Source organism: Nannobrachium achirus, assembly GCF_963921795.1.
Source record: "Nannobrachium achirus genome assembly, chromosome: 3".
Lineage (NCBI taxonomy): Eukaryota > Metazoa > Chordata > Actinopteri > Myctophiformes > Myctophidae > Nannobrachium > Nannobrachium achirus.
The window spans coordinates 6,892,800-6,915,179 of record NC_137812.1 but is presented as its reverse complement, the minus strand read 5'-3'; the positions used below and the strand labels follow the sequence as shown (position 1 = coordinate 6,915,179).

The following is a 22,380-nucleotide window of genomic DNA, read 5'->3' as shown; positions in this document are numbered from 1 at the left end:
TATCAATCAATCTCATACCTGCTTGCTTGCTAAGATTGATTAGATAGATTGACAGATAGATAGATTGACAGATAGATTGATAAGATTGATAGATTGACAGATAGATTGATAGATAGATATGAGATTGATTGATATGACAGACAGACAGACAGACAGACAGACAGACAGACAGACTGACTGACTGACTGATTGATAAGATAGATAGATAGATAGATTGATAAGATAGATGATTGATTGATTGATAGATAGATAGATAGATAGATAGATAGATAGATTGATTGATAGATAAGATTGACAATCGAGATCCAATTAATTTTTTAGATGGATAGGGTACAATTGGCAATTATAAAATACCAATTGATGCAGGTTAGAGTTGTCCTATCCCAAAAAGAAGGTAATATTTGAATTCTCCATCAAAAAATACATACAATAGACATCCAATTTGTTTTTTAGATGGATAGGGTACAATTGGCAATAATAAAATACCAATTGATGCAGGTTAGAGTTGTCCTATGCAAAAAAGAAGGTCATATTTGAATTCTCCATCAAAAAACACATACAATAGACACCCAATTTGTTTTTTTTCGCGGCCTTTTTTCGCGGCCTTTTTTCATGGCCTCGTCCACGGCCGGCCGTCTGCGTCCACGGCCGCGTCCCACGGCCGCGTCCCACGGCCGAGTCCCGCGTCCCACGGCCGAGTCCCGCGTCCCACGGCCGAGTCCCGCGTCCCACGGCCGAGTCCCGCGTCCCACGGCCGAGTCCCGCGTCCCACGGCCGCGTCCCGCGTCCATGGACGCGTCCTGGACGTGGACGCGGCGGCCAGCGGCTGTCTCTCCAATGTTCTTATGTAAACAACCACAGGCAGTTTACATATTTCACTTAAAAAAAAGTTTTGGTCATTTTATCGTCTACTCTGGCTTTTGTGAGCCCCCAAGACAGTTTCTAAGTTGCTCGATTAAGTATTTAATTAAATATTTGGTATTCTTTTTATCAGACTTGCCCCTCTTCCTATACAGACCCATTGTTGCAACCTACGGTCGCAAGTTTACTATGAAAACGGTCAAAGCTTGTCTACGTGTATCTCTGTCTGTCACGCCTGACACTGTGGTTCTATGGGTTTTTCTGTGGTTCTATGGGTTTGTCGCTCTGACATGCTCTGATGTCACTGTGATGTCAGGGGACTAAATGTACCTTCACAGGTCTGTAACTCAGAGCGTGTACAAATGGAACCAAATGGACTCGCGAGGGTCCATTTGGTTCCATTTGTACACACTCCGAGTTATAGTTTTCTGTGGCCCGAATGCATACCAAGACCCTTTGGGTCCTTCAAATGAAAAGGTATTGAGAACCGCTGTAAATCGATTACAAACCTGGGAGGTTGTTTTGAGTGGAACAGGTGCACACATGACTAAAAACTGCCTGTCCTCTGTGCAGGTCCAGCTCATCAGGAAGGGCAACAAGAAGATCCTGAACAAGCTGATGGGTTTGGTCCAGAGGGAGACCAAAGGGCGGGCTGACCCGGTCCTGCTGCGCTCCATCCTGGAGGAGAAGACTTCATGAGGAACACCAGACCCCCACAGACATTAACCCATTCAGAACGGGTACACACTACACACTAATTGTGTATCATTATTTTACTGCTTTAACTATTGAAAAATAGCAGATATACAAGTTCACAGCGCGCTGCGAGCTTGTAGATCTGCTATTTTTGAAAGAATTGTGAAAATTGGAATTTTGACCTGATTCTCTAAGGTTTTTTTGAAAAAAACTATGTTTCTGTCAGCAATCTGGCTGGCCATCGTCAAAGAAAAGGTACTTTTCACTTAACTGGAGCTCAGTTAGTCTGTTCTTCAGAGACTACTATGTCAGTGGTTCTCAAACCTTTTCATGTGAAGGACCCCCAAAATGATATTTATTTGGCCACGGTCCCCCATCTCAAAATATTTCGTTCCAGGGACCACCCAGAAGCAAAATTTGAGTTACAAACGTTCCCTTTAAAGATACATATATTCAAAGATTTGCACACATTTTCACGACTTTTTCAAAAATAGCAGATCTACAAGCTCGCAGTGCGGCACTCGGTGCCGCGCTGTGAGCTTGTATTGTCTGCTATTTTTCACTGGTTAAAGCATTCAATAATTCTAGGCCTAAATGTTTAACAAGCCCTATTATCATCAACAACTAGACAGAGGTTGGACCTGGTGGAATGTTCTACACCAGGGACGTGCAGAGAATGTTAGAGAGGCAGGGGCTGACATTTCTAAAAGGGCCTTTTGGTGTAAATATCCAAAATAGCAGACCTCCAAGCTCACAACGCGTCGCAACGCGTCGCAGCGCGACGGTTGGCTATTTTCAGTACCTTATCCCACTCATATGCATCATTTCTGCAGAAAGGCAATTCTTTCAACGTAAGATGCTTGGCCCTGACTGACCAACCAGCAGGCTCTATCTGCCTTGTCCCGCCCTGGTTCCGCCTTTTTTATGTTGAATAAGCTAAAACATAATTTTTGGAGAAATAAAAACATTTAAAAACATGCTGAGTCACTATGCTGCCACTGAGCAGCTCCAATTGACTGAAACAAAGTTTGAAATTAGAATTGAGCCCACAGAATAACAATACGAAGCAACTGAATTAACATGGTAGTGGATGGAATGTCCCACTGAATGTCCCACCAAGACACAGCAACCAATCGGTGTGGAGAGGGGCAGGATAATGGGCGGGACTTGACAAAGGGTGAATTGTTCAGGAGAGTTTGGACAAGGGAATTATCGTGAATGCTGCCTTCAGGTATGGCATGGAAAGACGGCATTTCACCATAGTAAAAACTGCATTCATGGTCTGGAGAGGGCACTTTTTACAGATGGGTAAAAGGGCAGGGGCTTGAGCCCCCTTTGATGTCTGTGTGTGCACGTGCCTGTTCTACACAGCATTGATTCTCAACTTTTTTTTTTGTATTTATTTTTTAAGGACCTCTCTGTTTGATGTGCATTATTATTAGGCCACGGACCCTTATTTAATACGGTTTCAATCGCTGGGGTCCTGGAGTCTGGTTTCGGTCGCTGGGACCTCCAAGCTACACAGTGAAATCCTAACTGAACGTTTAACTCTGAGTGTACAAATGGAACCAAATGGACTCTTCCTACACATGTTGAGAGGTACTGTAGGTCTACTGCAGTAGATCTATTCTGTGCCACTGTGAAGATAAAATAGTGATATTTGAACGTTAATCGGACCTTGCTCTATGATTTGCGCTTTAGGAAGGAAACCATGCAAGGCACCAACCTGCTCATCAGAAGACAGTTAGAGGGTTCAGTGTCTTGCTCAAGGACACCTTGACAGCAGTGCGGGGGGAGTCAGGGATTGAACTGGCAACCTTTTGATTCCCAAGTGTCCGCTCTACCTCTCCACTGTGTGAGGCCTGGGCTGTTGTGCTAAGATCAGAACTTTCATACATCAAAGCTTTTCACATTTTTCATTTCCTTTCCCTTTGGATTGACATGATGCAAACCGAGCCTTGTGACTATTTAAAGTGTCTTGGTGCAGTCTGAATTTATGTCCATTTTATGCTACTTACCTTGGCGGGCCGGACCTTGGCGGGCCGGTCTGCACTTTTTTTTTCTCTCTGCGCCAAAATTCTTCTCTGAAAATTGCTAATCTACAAGCTCACACATTGTGAGCTTGTAGATCAGCTATTTTCACTGAACATTTGGCCCAGAATACATGGTTAAAACAAACGAGACAAACTGACTTAAAAAAAAAAGTCTGCATATTATGACCCGGGTCTGATGTGAATGTTGTGGTACACACCAACGACGTTGCGTGTGTGAGTGAAACTGTATTGATGCTGCCGTGTAATCTTCATTTGTGTAAATATATTGTATAATAATAAATCAACAAGAATTATGAATCCAGTCCCAGATATCCTAGATAATAGTGTTGATTTACACTGACTTCTCAAAATCTCCATCAACTGCTGTGGAATCCATTTGGGATCAGTCATTGTTTTAAACACTAGTATGAGGTGGTACTGTAGATCAGTGTTTCTCAACCACTGTGCCTGGGGACCTTTGCTGTGCCCCTGAGAAGGGTCAAGTGTGCCCCTTGAAACTGCTTGAAAGCCAGTATTGTATTTATCATTTTAAAAATGATTTAAACTAGTGAAAACAGCCGATCTACAAGCACACAACGCCTCGCACCATGAGGCGTTGTGTGCTTATAGATCTGCTGTTTTCACTACTGTTGTGCGGCAGCCTTGTATGATGAAGCAGGGCTTTACTTTGCAAAGAAACATACAAATTTGAAACTTGGAGATACAAGGTTTCTTCCCGACAGTGACGATATTTACACCCCGGTTATGTTGGTGTGCCCATGGATTCTTGGGACATGAAAAGTGTGCCCATGCAGAAATAAAAAGTTGAGAAACACTGCTGTAGCTGATAGCTGCCATAACAGGTACCTCATCACCATGAGAGCCACAGAAGGAGACAGCTCTGAGGCCTGATAGTGATCCATGAGCTCCCTCCTGTGGTTGGCACATGTACTGCATGTACAACAGGCAGGTATTTGCACAGCATCATTTCTTGGTTTAACTGAGTGTAAAAATTGCCCTATAAAGAGGTATTTAGAGTTGTTTATAGTTTAGTACCTTCCATGAGTTTTATGGTACAGTACTTCCCCTTAGCCATAGTTATCGTCTCTGACGCGTGGAAGCTCTTATGTCCAAAACGTACTTTTCATTCAAATTTCAGTTTTCACTTAAATATGCTTCAACTGTTGAAAAATAGCAGATATCTCACAGCGCGGCACTCCCGTTAGTAGGCAGGGGTCCCGACAAGCCAAGGGGTCGATTGCACCAGCTTCCTCCTGCCGCGAAGGGTGCCAGCATGACTCACACCATCCTTCCTAGACGATTTTGACATCTTGTTACTAATCTGTCGGTAGATAATGCCGGTCTTATATAAGGGTCATTTGTGTACGGTGTGATGTCATACTGATGTCAGCAGTGTGATGTCATACTGATGCGGAGATATGAGCAGGGCAAAGGTGTGACGTGTGACCGACCGACGGACGGACGGCCGGTGGAGGTTTTGATACTAAACTGCGACCTGACGGTCGCAAAATAAAATAGTGATGTTTGAATGTCAGACCTCAGCTCTAGGATTTGCGCTTTAGGAAACAAACCATGCAAGGCACCAACCTGCTCATCAGAAGACAGTTAGAGGGTTCAGTGTCTTGCTCAAGGACACCTGGACAGCAGTGCGGGGGGAGTCAGGGATCGAACTGGCAACCTTTTGATTCCCAAGTGTCCGCTCTACCTCCACTGTGTGAGGCCTGGGCTGTTGTGCTAAGACCAGAACTTTCATGCATCAAAGTTTTTCACATTTTTTCATTTCCTTTCCCTTTGGATTGACATGACCAAAGCTCTGCGAGCTTGTAGATCTGCTATTTTTGAAAAATCGTGAAAAGTATTTCAAATCCTTTTTTTTTTTTTAAACCTATGTTCCTATGTCAGTGGTGCTCAATCTTTTCATGTGAAGGACCCCCATAATGATATATATTTGGCCACGGACCCTCATCTCAATATATTTAGTTCCAGGGACCCCCCCAGAAGCAAAATTTGAGTTACAAATGTTCGCTTAAACAATACATATATTCAAAGATTTGCACACATTTTCACGACTTTTCAAAAATAGCAGATCTACAAGCTCGCAGCGCTGCACTCGGTGCCGCGCTGTGAGCTTGTATATCTGCTATTTTTCAACAGCTAAAGTATATATACAATAATTGAGGCCCCTCCACCTTGGGCCCTAGTAACTAGTAGACAGCGACATTGTGTAATATTCTCAGTAGTCATTGATGAACGAATGAAACAATGCGACCCCATGCAGGCAGTAAGGTTTGGTTCAAGACGGAAATGGCAAGACATCTCCGGTTTACTGCCTGTATCTGTGTGAAGTAGGTTGACACCTTTTTAGGAGCAGGTTGGAGTCTATTCATTCTAATGGGAGAGTGAACATGAGCACAGCTTCTGAACCGTTCTTTAGCCCCACTGTCACTGAGCTAAATATTGGACCCGATTGTCACAAGGCACACAATATTCCCAACATTTTCGTATTAAAAGACAAATGAACAGAAAATCTACTTTATGATCGACCTTTCTCTGTCACAGCAACACACTCTCGTGGGATCCAGCACCAGCAAACATAGGAAGTGCGCATAAGATTTCCGTCAGACGCGGGCACCCACTTAGCAGACAATTTGTAGGATCTGTCTCTGCTGGCTCCAATATTGAGAACGTGTATCTTGCTATATTCAAAATATCTGGTTAGGTTGAGGTTAGTCTCGCGTAGCCAGACAACTATTCCACAATCTCCGAATGCTATATAAAGTCTGGAACTACAATTCCCAAACGGTAATGGTTGTCCATGCATGACTAAACCTACGCTCAAATATGGATGGATGACAGCCTCCCGCAGATTAAAGGCAAAACGTGTAATAATTAAATACGTAATTCCTATTAACTTCAGAAATGTTGTGCCATGTTTGAAGGGTTTAATTTCAATTTGAGATTACCACTGGCGTTAATGTTAGCTGGGGCACAGTTTATAATAGATTTAATGACACATTTTTAGATCAGATATCATCTGATTTATAGATGCTGAGCAAAGAAGATTGGATGAATAACTAAGGAATGTTGCAGGAGTGTAACAGAACGGCCGACAGGTTTACAGACATGGATGGTTAATGTGACTGTCAGCATAGATCATAGGGGTGTAACGATAAGTTTTAACAGCGATATGATACTGTATCACAATACATGGTTAACGATACAATACAATGACGATATTGGTTCATTCATGGCGATACGATACGATATGATTCGATTCAATGATTTAAAATCGATATAGTAACCATTTAGCAAAGAAATCTGTGTAAAACGTGTAAAAATCTATTATTATGGAAGTAAACACTGTGATTATCTAGCAAATACTGTACATGGACATTATATTTCAACACATACGGACAAATCCACCTTGACATGAACACAGATTACACACATCGATATACCAAGAGTAGCTATATGGAATGGAAAGGTAATTAGACCCCTCTTTTTTTATTTTCCCTCTAAAAAAAATTCAAATACAAGACACAAATACTTTCCATACCATACAATCAATTATTTGCATTGCAAAACGATTCGATACCGATTATCGCATTTTAAAAAGATAGGATACAAAGCCAAACCGGTACGATATTTTGCTTAGATCATGCTTATGGTTAAACGTTAGTGTAGCTGTATGTAACAAAATATTTGACATGCTGCTGTTTGCACCATGTAATAGGGAATAGGGATCGGGTGTCATGTTAATGGTCACTTATTCAGGAAAGGGTTACGTTTTGTTCTATAATTTAAGAAGCTATAAAGACGAATATAATTAAAAACATTGACTATTAATGAAGCCCTGAGGCAAAGCAAGAATTCATGAGTGTGTTTGCATAATGCATATTGGTTTGAAGAGTGAAGAGCACATTTGGTATTGAGGGAAAACAAATACTGTATATAGTACAGTATGTAGTTTTGATATTTGTATTAATAAAAATTAGGGCTGGGACTTTAACTGATTCATTACGATTAATTAATTACAGACAATTAACGCGATTAAACAAATTAACGCATTTTAATCGCACTTAGTTTTTGCACCACAGAACCTTCAGTTTCGGGTGTACGGATCATATCGATGCACCAACCAAGAAGAGACAACAAACACAATGGGAGAAGTAGCCGATCAGAGCGCTTTGCTTTGCCCAGTGGATGCGAAATTTAGATTAAAAAACTCACTTGTTGATTCACTCGTACAACAAGTGTTTTTTACTTGGAAAAAAAGGCTTCTCAGGTCAAATATTAATATGCGATTAAAATGCGATTAATTGCGATTAATTAATTACAAAGCCTGTAATTAATTAGATTTTTTTTTTTATCGCATCCCAGCCCTAATAAAAATGCATGTACAGTATGAACGAATAAAACCCTAAGACATTAATCCATTGCGGTCCTTTGACAACCTACTGCGTACATACTATACCAACTGTCCTGTGATCCAAAACCAAAAGTCAATTTAATATATTCAGAATTTCAGGTGCACATTACATTTCATCCAGACATAATATCACGTCAGCATCGTGGTCGGTATAATGTCATGATACTGACCATGATACTGACATGATACTGACCATGATACTAACCATGATACTGACATGATACTGACCATGATACTGACATGATACTGACCATGATACTGTCCATGATACTGACATGATACTGACCATGATACTGTCCATGATACTGACCATGATACTGACATGATACTGACCATGATACTGACCATGATACTGACATGATACTGACCATGATACTAACCATGATACTGACATGATACTGACCATGATACTGACATGATACTGACCATGATACTGACATGATGCTGACCATGATACTGACATGATACTAACCATGATACTGACATGATACTGACATGATACTGATCATGATACTGACATGATACTGACCATGATACTGACATGATACTGACCATGATACTGACCATGATACTGACATGATACTGACCATGATACTGACATGATACTAACCATGATACTGACCATGATACTGTCCATGATACTGACCATGATACTGACCATGATACTCACGTCAGCATCGTGGTCGGTATAATGTCATGATACTGACCATGATACTGACATGATACTGACCATGATACTAACCATGATACTGACATGATACTGACCATGATACTGACATGATACTGACCATGATACTGACATGATGCTGACCATGATACTGACATGATACTAACCATGATACTGACATGATACTGACATGATACTGATCATGATACTGACATGATACTGACCATGATACTGACATGATACTGACCATGATACTGACCATGATACTGACATGATACTGACCATGATACTGACATGATACTAACCATGATACTGACATGATACTGACCATGATACTGACCATGATACTGTCCATGATACTGACATGATACTGACCATGATACTGACCATGATACTGACCATGATACTGACATGATACTGACCATGATACTGACATGATACTGACCATGATACTGACATGATACTGACCATGATACTGACATGATACTGACATGCTACTGACCATGATACTGACATGATACTGACCATGATACTGACCATGATACTGACATGATACTGACCATGATACTGACATGATACTGACCATGATACTGATCATGATACTGACATGATACTGATCATGATACTGACCATGATACTGACATGATACTGATCATGATACTGACCATGATACTGACATGATACTGTCCATGATACTGACATGATACTGACCATGATACTGACATGATACTGACCATGATACTGACATGATACTGATCATGATACTGACCATGATACTGACATGATACTGTCCATGATACTGACCATGATACTGACATGATACTGACATGATACTGACCATGATACTGACATGATACTGACCATGATACTGACATGATACTGTCCATGATACTGACATGATACAGTCCATGATACTGACTTGATACTGTCCATGATACTGACCATGATACTGTCCATGATACTGACTTGATACTGTCCATGATACTGACCATGATACTGTCCATGATACTGTCCATGATACTGACATGATACTGTCCATGATACTGACATGATACTGACATGATACTGTCCATGATACTGACCATGATACTGTCCATGATACTGTCCATGATACTGACATGATACTGTCCATGATACTGACATGATACTGACATGATACTGTCCATGATACTGACATGATACAGTCCATGATACTGACATGATACTGACCATGATACTGAACATAGTCCATGGGCCATACGAGATGTCGGTATCGGAAAGGTGGCAAAGGTTACCATGCATTTTTTTGAAAAGCTCTATATCTGTAGACTTATATTTTGGTATGATAACCCTTTCTGAGACACAGCTAAAAAAAATGTACACGAAAAACATTCCTTTGGCTAAAATGGCCCCCACAAAAGTGTGAAAAGTGATTTTTCATCAATAAACCATAGTCTTGAGGGGGCATTTTAGCCCAAGATGCTTGCAATGGATTCAGAATCATGAAAACCCCCTACTGTAGTTTGACCCCTCATATGCAACTTAAAGCAGATTCATGTTTTGCTTTTTTTCCTCCTGTATGGTAAAGTTAATGGGACACCAACTCTTGCGGCTGATAACACCAATTTAGCTGTGTCTCAGAAAGGGTTATCAATATCATACCAAAATATAATCTACAGATATAGAGCTTTTCAAAAATGCATAGTAACCTTTGCCACCTTTCGGAAGAGCGTCATCTCGTATGGCCCATGGACTACATGGCACTACAGTAGTTGGTGGTTTAGGAAGGCTATACTCCCTCGGGTCATCTGCAACGCGTGTGCCGAGTTTGAAGTCGGTCGGTCGAATGGTTCTCGAGATAGCCTATGTAGAGACGTACTGTACCCCAGAATGACTTATAACAAACTAGAAATACAGTTCCTACGAAACAGAGTGTGGGCTCGCTCGTGACTATATTCTACAGCATGCTAACTGTCATGTGAAGCTCAACCAATACACCAGCTAACACCACTCCCAGATTTTCCACACCTCGATTGCACCTCATTGGCTAAGGACCCTGCCTTTGTACTGTCTGCGACGGAACTCACGCGACGGAACTCACGCGACAGAACTCACTATATATATATGTTACCGGATGTTTGGGTAACTCAGGACGTTCTATGTAAGAGCGCTTGTTTTGTCGTTCACCACACACCAATCACCACCAGGTGGCGACGACAGCCATTCACTAGTGAAGGCGCTGACGTCACTCGTTTGCGACTCTATTTGCGACTTTATTTACTAGCCTAGCCTAGCCTAGCCTAGCTTAGCCATTAGCTCCATTGTAGTCACTTGGACAGGGCGTTTATCGTGGGCTTGCCCAGGCCTTACGGCCTGGGCATAAATATAACGATTGCATTCACCATGGCAATCGTTACTCTTCGCGGCCACTCGCACCTGCGGTGCTCGGGGGCGAAGAGCAGGACCAAGTCCGCTGGCCTGCGCGCCGCTTGCAATGTCGTGGACAATCGAGCGGCTCCGTTCCGCCCCATGCTGCACGACGAGTGCTCCGTTTCTCGACCGTCCTGTTTCTCTAACAAACCGTGACATATATAAATAATGAAGATAACATAGTGTTCTCGCCTTTCAGGCGAGCCCACAATAAAGTTCCACCTGGAATGACCTGTAGATGTACCAGGAAATGAATGACTTTTAGATCTACACAGGTGTACCTGGAAATGACCTTTAGATCTATCAAATACAGGTCTGTCTCTGTCTGTCTGTCTGTCCTGGCCTGGCCTATAGAAAGGCAGTATGGTGCAGACAGTACAGCAATAGCCTAAGTGACAGACAGGCTGCTCAGTATGAAAGGTTTTCACGTGCAAGGGCGTCACAAGGGGGGGGGGGGGACTGAGTTACTAGGGCCCAAGCAAGGTTGGAGGGGCCTTAATTATTTTATACTTTACCTATTGAAAAATAGCAAATCTGCTATTTTTTAAAAGTCGTGAAACTGTGTGCAAACACTTTGAATATATGCATTTGTACTCATATGTTGCTTCTGGGGGGTCCCTGGAACAAAATATTTTGACATGGGTGTCCATGGCCAAATACATATCATTTTGGGGGTCCTTCACATGAAAAGGTTTGAGCACCACTGACATAGAAACGTAGGTTTCTATTAGAAGGATTTGAAATATTCAAAGACACACATTTTCACGATTTTTCAAAAATAGCAGATCTACAAGCTCGCAGCGCTGCACTCCGTGCCGCGCGGTGAGCTTGCAGATCTGATATTTATTTGTCAATAGTTAAAGCACAAAATAAGCATAATAATGCGTTCATGGGTGGGCCTGCAGTGAATCCTTGTACCCAGGGCCCAGAATTTGGTGCGACGCCCCTGTTCACGTGTATCTCCTCCTGTCTCCACACAGACAGCCCTAGATTTGAACAAAGGTCTCCCTGGATAGAAAGACTGTCGGAGGCAGCCTTTCACTCATTGTTCACTCAATGACCACAGATAGAACACACAGTCCCTCCCAACCCAAAACCACAGGGACCAGGCGTTTGAGGATATACAGTATGTTGGAAAAACAACTATTGAGTGTTGGAAATTGAATTCTGACGTTATCTCGTCTTGGAGTAGTCTGTGATAGCTCATCTTTGTTAGGCAATAAAATGATGTACATACATTTTCCATTTTCGAACGGGAGCTTTCTATTCATTGGAAGGAGTTGTGCCTTTTGCGTCTCAGAAACTCCGGTGACAAACATTGTCACAACAACCCTGGCTCGGTGCAGTGGCGTCACACCAAATTCTGGGCCCTGGGTACAAGGATTCACTGCGGGCCCCCCATGAATGTTAGCTATTGAAAAATAGTAGATATACAAGCTCACAGCGCGGCACCGAGTGCCGCGCTGCGAGCTTGTAGATCTGCTATTTTTTTTAAATCATGAACAATCATGTGCAAGAAACCTATGTTTCCATGTCAGTGGTGCTCAAACTTTTTCATGTCAAGGACCCCCAAAATGATATGTATTTGGCCACGGACCCCCATCTCAAAATATTTAGTTCCAGGGACCCCCCAGAAGCAACATTTGAGTTACAAATGTACGCTTAAAAAAATAGCAGATCTACAAGCTCGCAGCGCGGCACTCGGTGCCGCGCTGCGAGCTTGTATATCTGCTATTTTTCAATAGCTAAGGTTACTAGGGCCTAGCTAAGGTTACTAGGGCCCCTCCACCTTGGGCCCTAGTAACTCAGTCCCACTCCCCCCCCCTTGTGACGCCCCTGGCTGGGTGTCTGGGGGATGGAAACTCAAGGCTATGAGGTGTGAGAACAGGATGTAACCGTATCTTTCGGGATAACAATGGCGACACAAAACTGAGTCCTAAAATGTGGTTTCCAGCTCGCATGCCAACTCGAAGCTTTTCATAATAATACCACCGCTGTGCCAGACAACACTGGCGCTGTGATGCAACCGTGTGTACAGCGCTGTATCAGGTGTCTGGGAAGGAAGAAGGAAGTGTTGTTGCAACCGCGGCTCATATGAGGCCAGACTGTCACAACAACTATGGAAAAGTCACATGAATTCCCCCGCAATATATGTAGTCTATTGTTGCTTCCGGGAGGAAACCTTGTGTGTCCAAAACCGTTCCCTTGGGCTTCAAACAGCCATAACACCAGTTTGCAGCATGGTACACAAATAGTGATTTTTAGTATTCGAATTATTCGACCTCAAAGTATTCGAATAGTCGAATATTCGACAGGACTGGCCAAACTGTCAAATATTAAGTACAAGAGGCGAACACTGTGAAAATAGCAGATCTACATGCTGGCGTTGTGAGCATGTAGATCTGCTATTTTCACAATATATATCTGCAGAACAGAGTCACATTAATTGTAATACCTACAATTCCAAGTGCTTGTCAGGGTGGGGGTCCCCAGTTCAAATATGTTTATTTTGGGGGTCACAGCCTAAAAAGGTTTGAGAACCCCTGGTATAGAGCATTAACAAATTCATCCACCAGGGGCATTGACAACTCATTCTTATGACTTCCTATCTAGCCAAGCTTTATAAACTATACATTATTTAACTCATTCTGTGCCGATCCCGAACTAGTTCGGCTTTATTTCAATCCAATACAATTTTTTTTTTTATTAATTCACTTACCCCGAGCTGCTTGTAGAGTCGTGGGTGGTCCTGGCTCGCTAGCAGCTAGCCATTCTACTCTGTCCGACGATATATTCCATTAAAAATGGTTTAAAATACATTTCTGAGCTCCCCAATGTTCACCCAATGTTCGGCGCCGCTTCCGATGAGTACACGAGTGTGCCGATCCCGAAGTAGTCCGGCTTTTTTTAATTAAATGAATAAAATGATAAGAGGCCTTCTGAAGCCTGGCCTGATTTTTCTAGCTACTAGCCGAAAGCTAGCAACCTCCCGGCCGGCCGTTATTTGCGAACGAAATCGCCAATCTCCGCCTAATCCAATGAAAGACCACATCTTTGAAGGCTTATATCTCTGGATTGTGTCTTTAGGGAAGCGGCGCGAGGTTTATTTACGGCGAAATCGCCCAAAAATGATCTTTTAGATGACAAAATGGGAATAGCCATTCTGTTAGCATTATCATCCGGGACATTTCCATGACGTGCATGAACGTGAGCACGTGAGGTCCTGGAAGGAGAGGTCCTGGAAGCTAAAGCGCTTGCCTATGAGAGATACCCTGGCATTCCTTGGCCCCTAGAGGGCGCTGGCACAGAATGAGTTAAAGAGAAAACAATAAAAAAAATAAGGGAATATTCGACTTCGGTGAACAATGTCGAATAGTGACTTTGATATTCGAATATTCAAATATTTGGTGAATGCCCTAGTACCTGTTGTCGGGCAGAAACCTGATAAAAAAAAAGATGAGGGCAAATAAAGCTGCTTGAAAACTGAGGTCTAGGAGGAGAAATAAAGCAAGCTTTTTATTTTTGAGCTTTTAAAAGCTAATCAAAATGGGAAAAAAATCACATCTGTGCAAAGAGAGTGGTGTTTACTTTGCATGATATCAAACACGACACGTGCATATCTCCTTGTATGGGTCATTCTGTCCGGGACATCAGCTAGCTCTGGTCCATCGCGTCAGCTGCACTGACGCTCTGACAGACCCGTCGGCAAATGACTAGACCGCGATTTCTCAGCCCCTACGAGCGCTCAACTTGAGCCAAAATAAACTAAACTACTTCACTACTCACCAAACCAAAGTTCGTTTTGCGTTGTTGAAAGTCTATTCTTCGCGGTGGTGAACCCCTCAGCACCCCAACCAATCAGCAAAATACACTATTTTTGGAATGAAATAAAGTGCACCCAACTCGACCGCCGCTTATTACCGGGTTGTGAACCATTGTATCTGCGGTGGCCGCGGGTGGCTCGAGGTGGGTGCATTTCATTTCATGACAAAAATAGTGTATTTTACAGAGTGGGTGGGGTGCTGAGGGGCTCACCACCGCAGAGAATAGACTTTCAACAACGCAAAACGACATTTGGTTTGGTGAGTAGTGAAGTAGTTTAGTTTATTCTGGCTCAAGTTGAGCGCTCGTAGGGGCTGAGAAATCACGGTCTAGTCATTTGCCGACGGGTCTGTCAGAGCGTCAGCGCAGCTGACGCGATGGACCAGAGCAAGGACATCTCCCTCTCCGACTCCCCCTTTCTCTCATTCGTGAACAAGAAGACCCAGAGTTATACTTGAGCTCCTTCACCTGGAGGTAAAGTCTCATTCCCTACTTGGACTTCACAATCCTTCTTCCTCCTGTTGAGAACAATTGCCTCGGATTTAGAGATGCTGATCCTCATTCTGGCTTAATTACTTATACGGAGCACATGAACAGAGACTGGATGGCCCTCAACAAGGTCCCCCTCACTCCATATTCACCCACAGAACCTCCTAGCCGGGGAGCCACAGGCCCAAAATTTGAGAGGTCCTGTGATGTCATAACATACTTTTTATTTTTGTTTTTTGTAATTAATTTGGTCAATAAGGTACACAGAATGAGAGGCCTGCTCTGCCGGAAACATTACGGGAAAAAAAGTCCCATCAACGTCACTATACAGGAAAAGAATACAAAAATAAATCTGCTTTAAGTAGCATGTGAGGGGTCAAACTAGGGGTTCTTCATGATTCTGAATCCATTGCAAACATTTATTTTGCGTGAAAAACATTGCTTAGGCTAGATTTCAGCCCCACAAAACGGTGAAAAGTGATGAGTCATCAAAAATCACAAGTCGATGGAGTGAATATACAAATGGCCATAACCCTTTTTTCGCAATGTTTCCGGCAGAGCAGGCCTCTCATTCTGTGTACCTTAATGACCAAATGAATAGAAAAAACAAAAATAAAAAAGTATGTCATGACGTCACAGGTAAAACCCTATTCTTTGAGCTTTTGGGCCTGTGGCTCCCGACTATCCCCGGGGACCCGGTCATATGCCTTCATCTCTAGACATAAGTCGGGCAATTAACGGCAACCAACGGCAGCCAACGAAGCACGCACAGTCTAACAGTTGAAAACCCAGTGGGATGTAGGACAGGGTAGTGGTCCAAAAAGCAAACAGGTAGAGTGTCTTGTTACAATACAGATCAGACGTCTCGTTGTAGTCGGGCTCATAGACGGAGTAGATCCACACGTTACCAGCGATGAACCAACAGAAGAGGAAAAGAGAGGTCAAGGAATTCAAAGTCTTGCAGAATCGGATGACAGTGCCATGCTCCTCGCTATCCTCGGACTTTAGTTTATGTTGCACGATGGAAAGCAAAGTCGACAGCAGGCCAAAAGCTCCAGCCACCAGCACGTAGATGGGTATCATGGGCTGCCCGTGGCATTCACCCAGGTACATCGCACCTATTACAATCTGTTCAGGGCACAAGATGCCGAGACATAAACGTGTAAAAACATGAGCTAACGAGACCGAGGAGGTTGTTATGTTTATTTCATATTGCGTGTCGCTTCCAGATCCAACGGTCTTACTTGTACTACTACTTTTAGTCAGCCGTATCATGGCTGATATTCTACTGAACTTGAGAAATAGCTTGATTTGGGATTTGCTGGTTGAGCCAAGACTCGCTGCAGTGGTGTTGAATTTAGAACTTAATTAACCAGAAAGATGTGAACTAGAGATGATCTCGATAACTGTAGCGAGTGAGTCAACTAGGAAGGTCTGAAGATATGTTTCAGTTCTTTGTTTCTTTGTCAAAAGAGTCGGTCGCTGCAAGTGTTATCCTAAGCTCTGTTGCACAAGTGGTCTTTTTGTGACTGCGCTGGTCAATTTTATACTGTGGGATGCCTATTATCAAGTCACTCTGCCTCAGCCATATATGGAGTTCTCACCACAGCTACGCCCAAATATGGTGTATGTCGTCTAATCCATTGGTTTCCAAACTTTTTCAGCTGAGACTGAAAACAGTTTGAGCGGTGCTCCTGGAAGGAGCTAAGCGCTAACATCTGGCTTTGTCCGGTTCACAATAGATGTCCGGGCCCTGAAGTAAACTGAAGCGTGGCCTAAATCTTGGCACAAACGGCTCAAAATTTGCCAAGGTAGGACCGGAAGCACTTTTGGCGCCATCTTGTGGTTTGAAGTGGGACTGAGTTATTAGGGCCCATAGGTGGAGGGGCCTTAATTATTTCATACTTTAACTATTGAAAAATATACAAACTCACAGCGCGGCACCGAGTGCCGCACTGCAAGCAAAGGGTCTTAAGCGAATAACTCAACATTTGCATCTGGGGGATCCCAATATTTTGAGATGGGGTCTCCAAACCTTAGAAGGATTTGAAATATTCAAAGACCACACATTTTCACGATTTAAACAAATAGCAGATCTACAAGCTCGCAGCACTTGTATATCTGCTATTTTTCCAATAGTTAAAGCACAAAATGTGAGTGAATCCTTGTACCCACGGCCCACAATGTGGTGCGACACCCCTGAGTAGGGATGGGTATCGTCTGCGATACTTTTAATGGTATCGATTGCATGATGTCGATACTATCGGGTATCGGTTCACGTAAAAACGAACGATACCTCGTTTTCGATACTCTGGAACGCACCCCAGGCCGGTCGCATCTGTAACAGTTGGGCTACTGAGAGTTTAATGACTGCTTTAGTAGGCTACACTCGTTACTGTGGAAAATAGCCGACAATAGCCTATAATGTTTATTATTATGATGATTATCCAACGTCTATACTCTCCGCTCCGCCACACTGTGTGATCATCATCATCCGTTAAACTTAAATAAAAAGTATCGAAAATGGTATCGAAAAGGGTATCGTATTGATTCCCAGGTATCGAAAAAGGTATCGTATCGATTCAAACGTGAACGATACCCATCCCTACCCCTGAGCCCAGGGGATCAGACAGGAGGGGAAAACACCCCAGAACAGCTAGACCCAAGTTTGACTTCGCCTCTAAATATCAAACATATTCCAAACATGGCACAACCTTCCCGAGTACAGTAGCTGTAGGATTGATTTAATGAATTCCTGTGCACATTCAATCTAAAAAAAAAAATAAGAATCAAGAAATGTGATTACATTCTTTAAATAGGTATTTAATCCTAGTAAACTGCTGTGGTAAAGAGAGGCATGTTTCATAACAAGAAGCATATCTTTACAACCGTACCGCTTTGTGTAACAAGTCTGCACAGAAACCCTCCTCGTGTCCAGTTTCAGGACTGAACTGAAGTAAATAGGGGTGCAAACATATCGAACCGATTATCGAATACCGAACCGAAAGACCCTGTACCGAACCGAATGACCCTGTACCGAACAATACAATACCACTCCACATCCACATTCCCCTGGAACCCCCTCAAGGACCCCTAGGGGTCCACAGAGCCCACTTAGAGAAGCACTACCCTAGAGGTTGGGTACCTTATTGTTCAAAGTTAAAACGAAAAAATACGTAGTTATAAAAATATGTTTATAAATCAAGGACATTTCTGTTTATTTTTTGTATCGAAAAAGTATCGAACCGTGACGGCTAAATATCGAACTGTGTTTTTTTGTAAACCGGTGCACCCTTAGAAGTAAATGCAAGTTTAAAGAGGTGGTGCCATAGTTTTGTACTTCTTCTGTTTTGTATGTGTCTACAGAGTGCTGCGTTCTGCTGGGGAAACTGGACAACAGGGGCATTTCTGCCTAATAGACCCCATGGACAGTCATTTGGGATCAATATAAGTAGGAAAATGAGCTTAGAAGTGGTTAAGGGGAGTTGTCCTTTAACATTACTCCAATAGATTCCCAGGTGTGGTTACAATGTGCCGATTTGTCTTCCCTGTGTATTTTTGGTTACTTCCTCTATAGTCAAAAGGCCCAGTCAAAAAACACAGATTAAATGACATCAAAAACTCATCCCCTCCCCTTTCACCATACACCCAACATTGTGGGTGTGGTTAACTTCAGCTGGGTCACCACCCACCTGACAACCAGGCATACTTAATTAACTGGCGGGTAGGGGTGGGCGATATGGTGATAATTATCGTTGAGACGATACAATGTCTCCACGATATGCCTTTTCAGAGGTATTGTATATATCCTGATACAATTGAGGGAGCCTTATAAAACATCCTGTTTAATCATTAATACATTCATTGCAGAATTCAATTTTAACCTGCATTTTGGTCTAAATCATCAGTTCTCAAACCTTAAAATGTCAAGGTCTCCACTTAACTCTGACAGTATACAAATGAAACCAAATGGACCCGTTTCATTTGTATACTGTCAGTTACATACTTGTAAAGTTCAATTTAGACCTCCCAAAAGGAACCCAGAGAGTCTAGTTTTTGTCAAGTAACCATAAAGAATAACCATAAAAACCAACGTGAAAAAGAATCGTGATAAAATTGTGTATCGTGATACAGCTCGGGAAAATATTGTGATATTTTTTTCCATATCGCCACCCCTACTGGTGGGTGTGGCCACATAAAAAAACAAACCCATTTTTACACTTTTTTTTTTTTAAAGAAATGTCCTCCTAGAAAATCATAATACCTGATCATGTTTTAGGGGGACAAAACTCATGGCACCCCAAAACTCATGGCACCCCATCTTTAAACCAGAACAGTCTCCAACCCTCAAAACAAGAAATGTTAAGATGCACAGTCAGTCAGTCACTGCTTTATCAACTGGGAAACTGAACATAGCCATACATACAACATAGTACAAAGGTTTAACTGCGCTCTGATCAAAAGGACAGTGATGAAAACACATCATGAGAACATTTTTTAGCACAACCTTACTGAAAATATGGCAATAGAAACTTTCTCGAAAAGACAAACACCCCTTAAATACCCTACACAGTATATAAATACCCCAGTCCATCAGGAAATATGCAACTACCTGTGAAATACCTGAAATATACAAATAAGATTATTGCATAGAGTGCTTCTACAACTTCCTTGACATATTTGTTGACATAGTATGTATATAATATACATCTGTGATTCCCAAACTGTTCGGCTTAAAACCCAAAAGACACTTTTGATGTTTTTCCGGGACCCACACTTACAAAAATATTAACAGTCCCATTTCTAAAATAGTGAAAAGAGTCTGGTATTTTTGCAATTTCTCTCTTTTTCTTTTCTTCTTATTTATGGATTATTTGTCCTACTATAATATTTCTGAAATTCTTTAAAAAAATATATTTTCCTAATTTTGTATTTTTCAAAAATCTTTTAAATATAGGAAACAAAAAAGAATAAATACAAAAAATCATTAAAAAGTGGATATTTCCCATAAGGGTTCTGTCACCCAACACGGGGACCCGACCCACTGTTTGGGAACCACTGACATATGTTATAAAGTGGTACTAAGTTAAGGCGAGATAGTACAACACTAAGAAACATCCTGGTTGTGCTGCACAGTCTGACACGTGAAGTCCTGTGATTCTTCCCGTGATGCATTGTGGGAAAGTGAGTTCACTAAAGGCTGTAGGAAAAAGCTCTACATTCAGAAGCCCCTGAGGTACGGTTCTGAACAAAAACCAAGTCATACAAACGACATCAAAATCATATGCATTTAAACATTAAAAATAAATCTCATGAAACCCCATTTCATGTCTTATAAGAACCTTAAAGACACAATAAATATGATTTGCATTCTGCACAAAAAAATAGATTTAACAGGTGTGTCTGTTTTTTTTTTGTCTGTGAAAATTAAAATGTGATGTAAAAGTGATTGTTTTGTTGTTGTGAAAGACGTGACATATGGCTCTATATTCTGATAGCAACCATTGCTAGGTTAGGATACCAATTTTATCCAATCAAGAGAGAGAACTCATAAAGGATGCACGATAAGTAAGTGAAATTGTCAGTAATTAACAAAGAAGTGATCAGACAAAATTGGAAATGAAAATAAATAAATAATGAAAATGATCAAAAGTACTCTGGACTGGATGAAACTGGCAACCCATCTAAAAAATTGATTTTCTATACATTCTGATTGTCAGAATATAGAAATTTAACTTTTTAACGGAAAAACCAAACAAACATAACTACCCTGTGTGTAAGTGAAAACGACAACACCACCTGTGCAAACATTATTCCAATATGACCTCTTGTTACAGTCAACATACTGTACAGATTGTGCTGCAATATTCAAAGGTTCAAAGATGATGGTTCAGTTGGGGACCCCCAGGGGTCCTTGACGGGATTCCAGGGGGTCCCCAGCAAAAGCAGTTAACCACTTAAAACACCAGCATCCGTACATTCACAGAAAACAGCAGATCGACAATCGGCTATTTTCAGCGAAAGCTTACCCCCATAACAATAGAAAATACACCAGCATAGAGCCCTGAGGCACTCCGCTCGACCACCAGCCGTTTAAGTGGTTAACACAATCAGCTGAACCAGTTGAACCCTCTATATACAGTACATTGGCTATTTCTAACATTCTAAAAAGAAAAGGTAAAAAACCAAATTGAACCATTTTAACAACACAAATTGTTTATAGGGGCCAGATACATGTTCATTTGGAGGTCCTTGACATGAAAAGGTTTGAGAACCATTGTCCTGTGGCATGTACAAGCCAGCAGCACTTTAGAAAGGCCACATATTATACACTTGTAGTGTTGTTACTTATTGTAGTACCATATTATACGACAGCAGTGTTGTTACATATAGTCGTTGCCGGGCAGAAACCTCGTATCTCCAAGTTTCAAATTTGTACGTTCTTTCGCAAAGTAAAGCCCTGCTTCGTTGTACAAGACCGTCGTACAAAAGTAGTGAAAACAGCAGATCTACAAGCACATAACGCCTCGCGGTGTGAGGCGTTGTGTGCTTGTAGATCGGCTGTTTTCACTAGTTTAAATCATTTTTAAAATGAAAAATACAAAACGAACGGTGGAGGTTTTCACTGACAACGACGATATTGTAGTACCACATTTTGAGTTCTGGACATTGCAGTCACAGCTGGTTGTTGAGAAGACATTCAGACCATAAGGCAGTACAGTACGCCTGACATTTGAAGGAAAAGTCAAACTGATTAGGACAAATGAAGATGATTACCCAGATATTCTTTTAACTTACACACAGTTCCAAGGTTCCATCCATTCGTGTCTTTGGTTTATTGACCTATATTTGAAGCGGTCCGTTCAAAAATGTTATTAGCTGGTCATTCAAATATCAAAGAGTATAATATATAGGTCATTATAATTCTCCTGCTGAAAATCTGGAACGTCGTG

General features: G+C 41.9%; 1 protein-coding gene across 1 annotated transcript in view; it reads left to right on the top strand.

The window, feature by feature from the left end:
- gatb (glutamyl-tRNA(Gln) amidotransferase, subunit B) overlaps positions 1-22,380 on the top strand; it is a 129,485-nt gene that overhangs the window by 105,301 nt on the left and 1,804 nt on the right. Inside the window, exon 13 of the mRNA XM_080721952.1 lies at positions 1,435-1,601. Within this exon, the coding sequence (XP_080578078.1) occupies positions 1,435-1,560 (126 nt within the window). The 3' untranslated portion in view covers positions 1,561-1,601. The remainder of the gene's footprint in view (positions 1-1,434; positions 1,602-22,380) is intronic.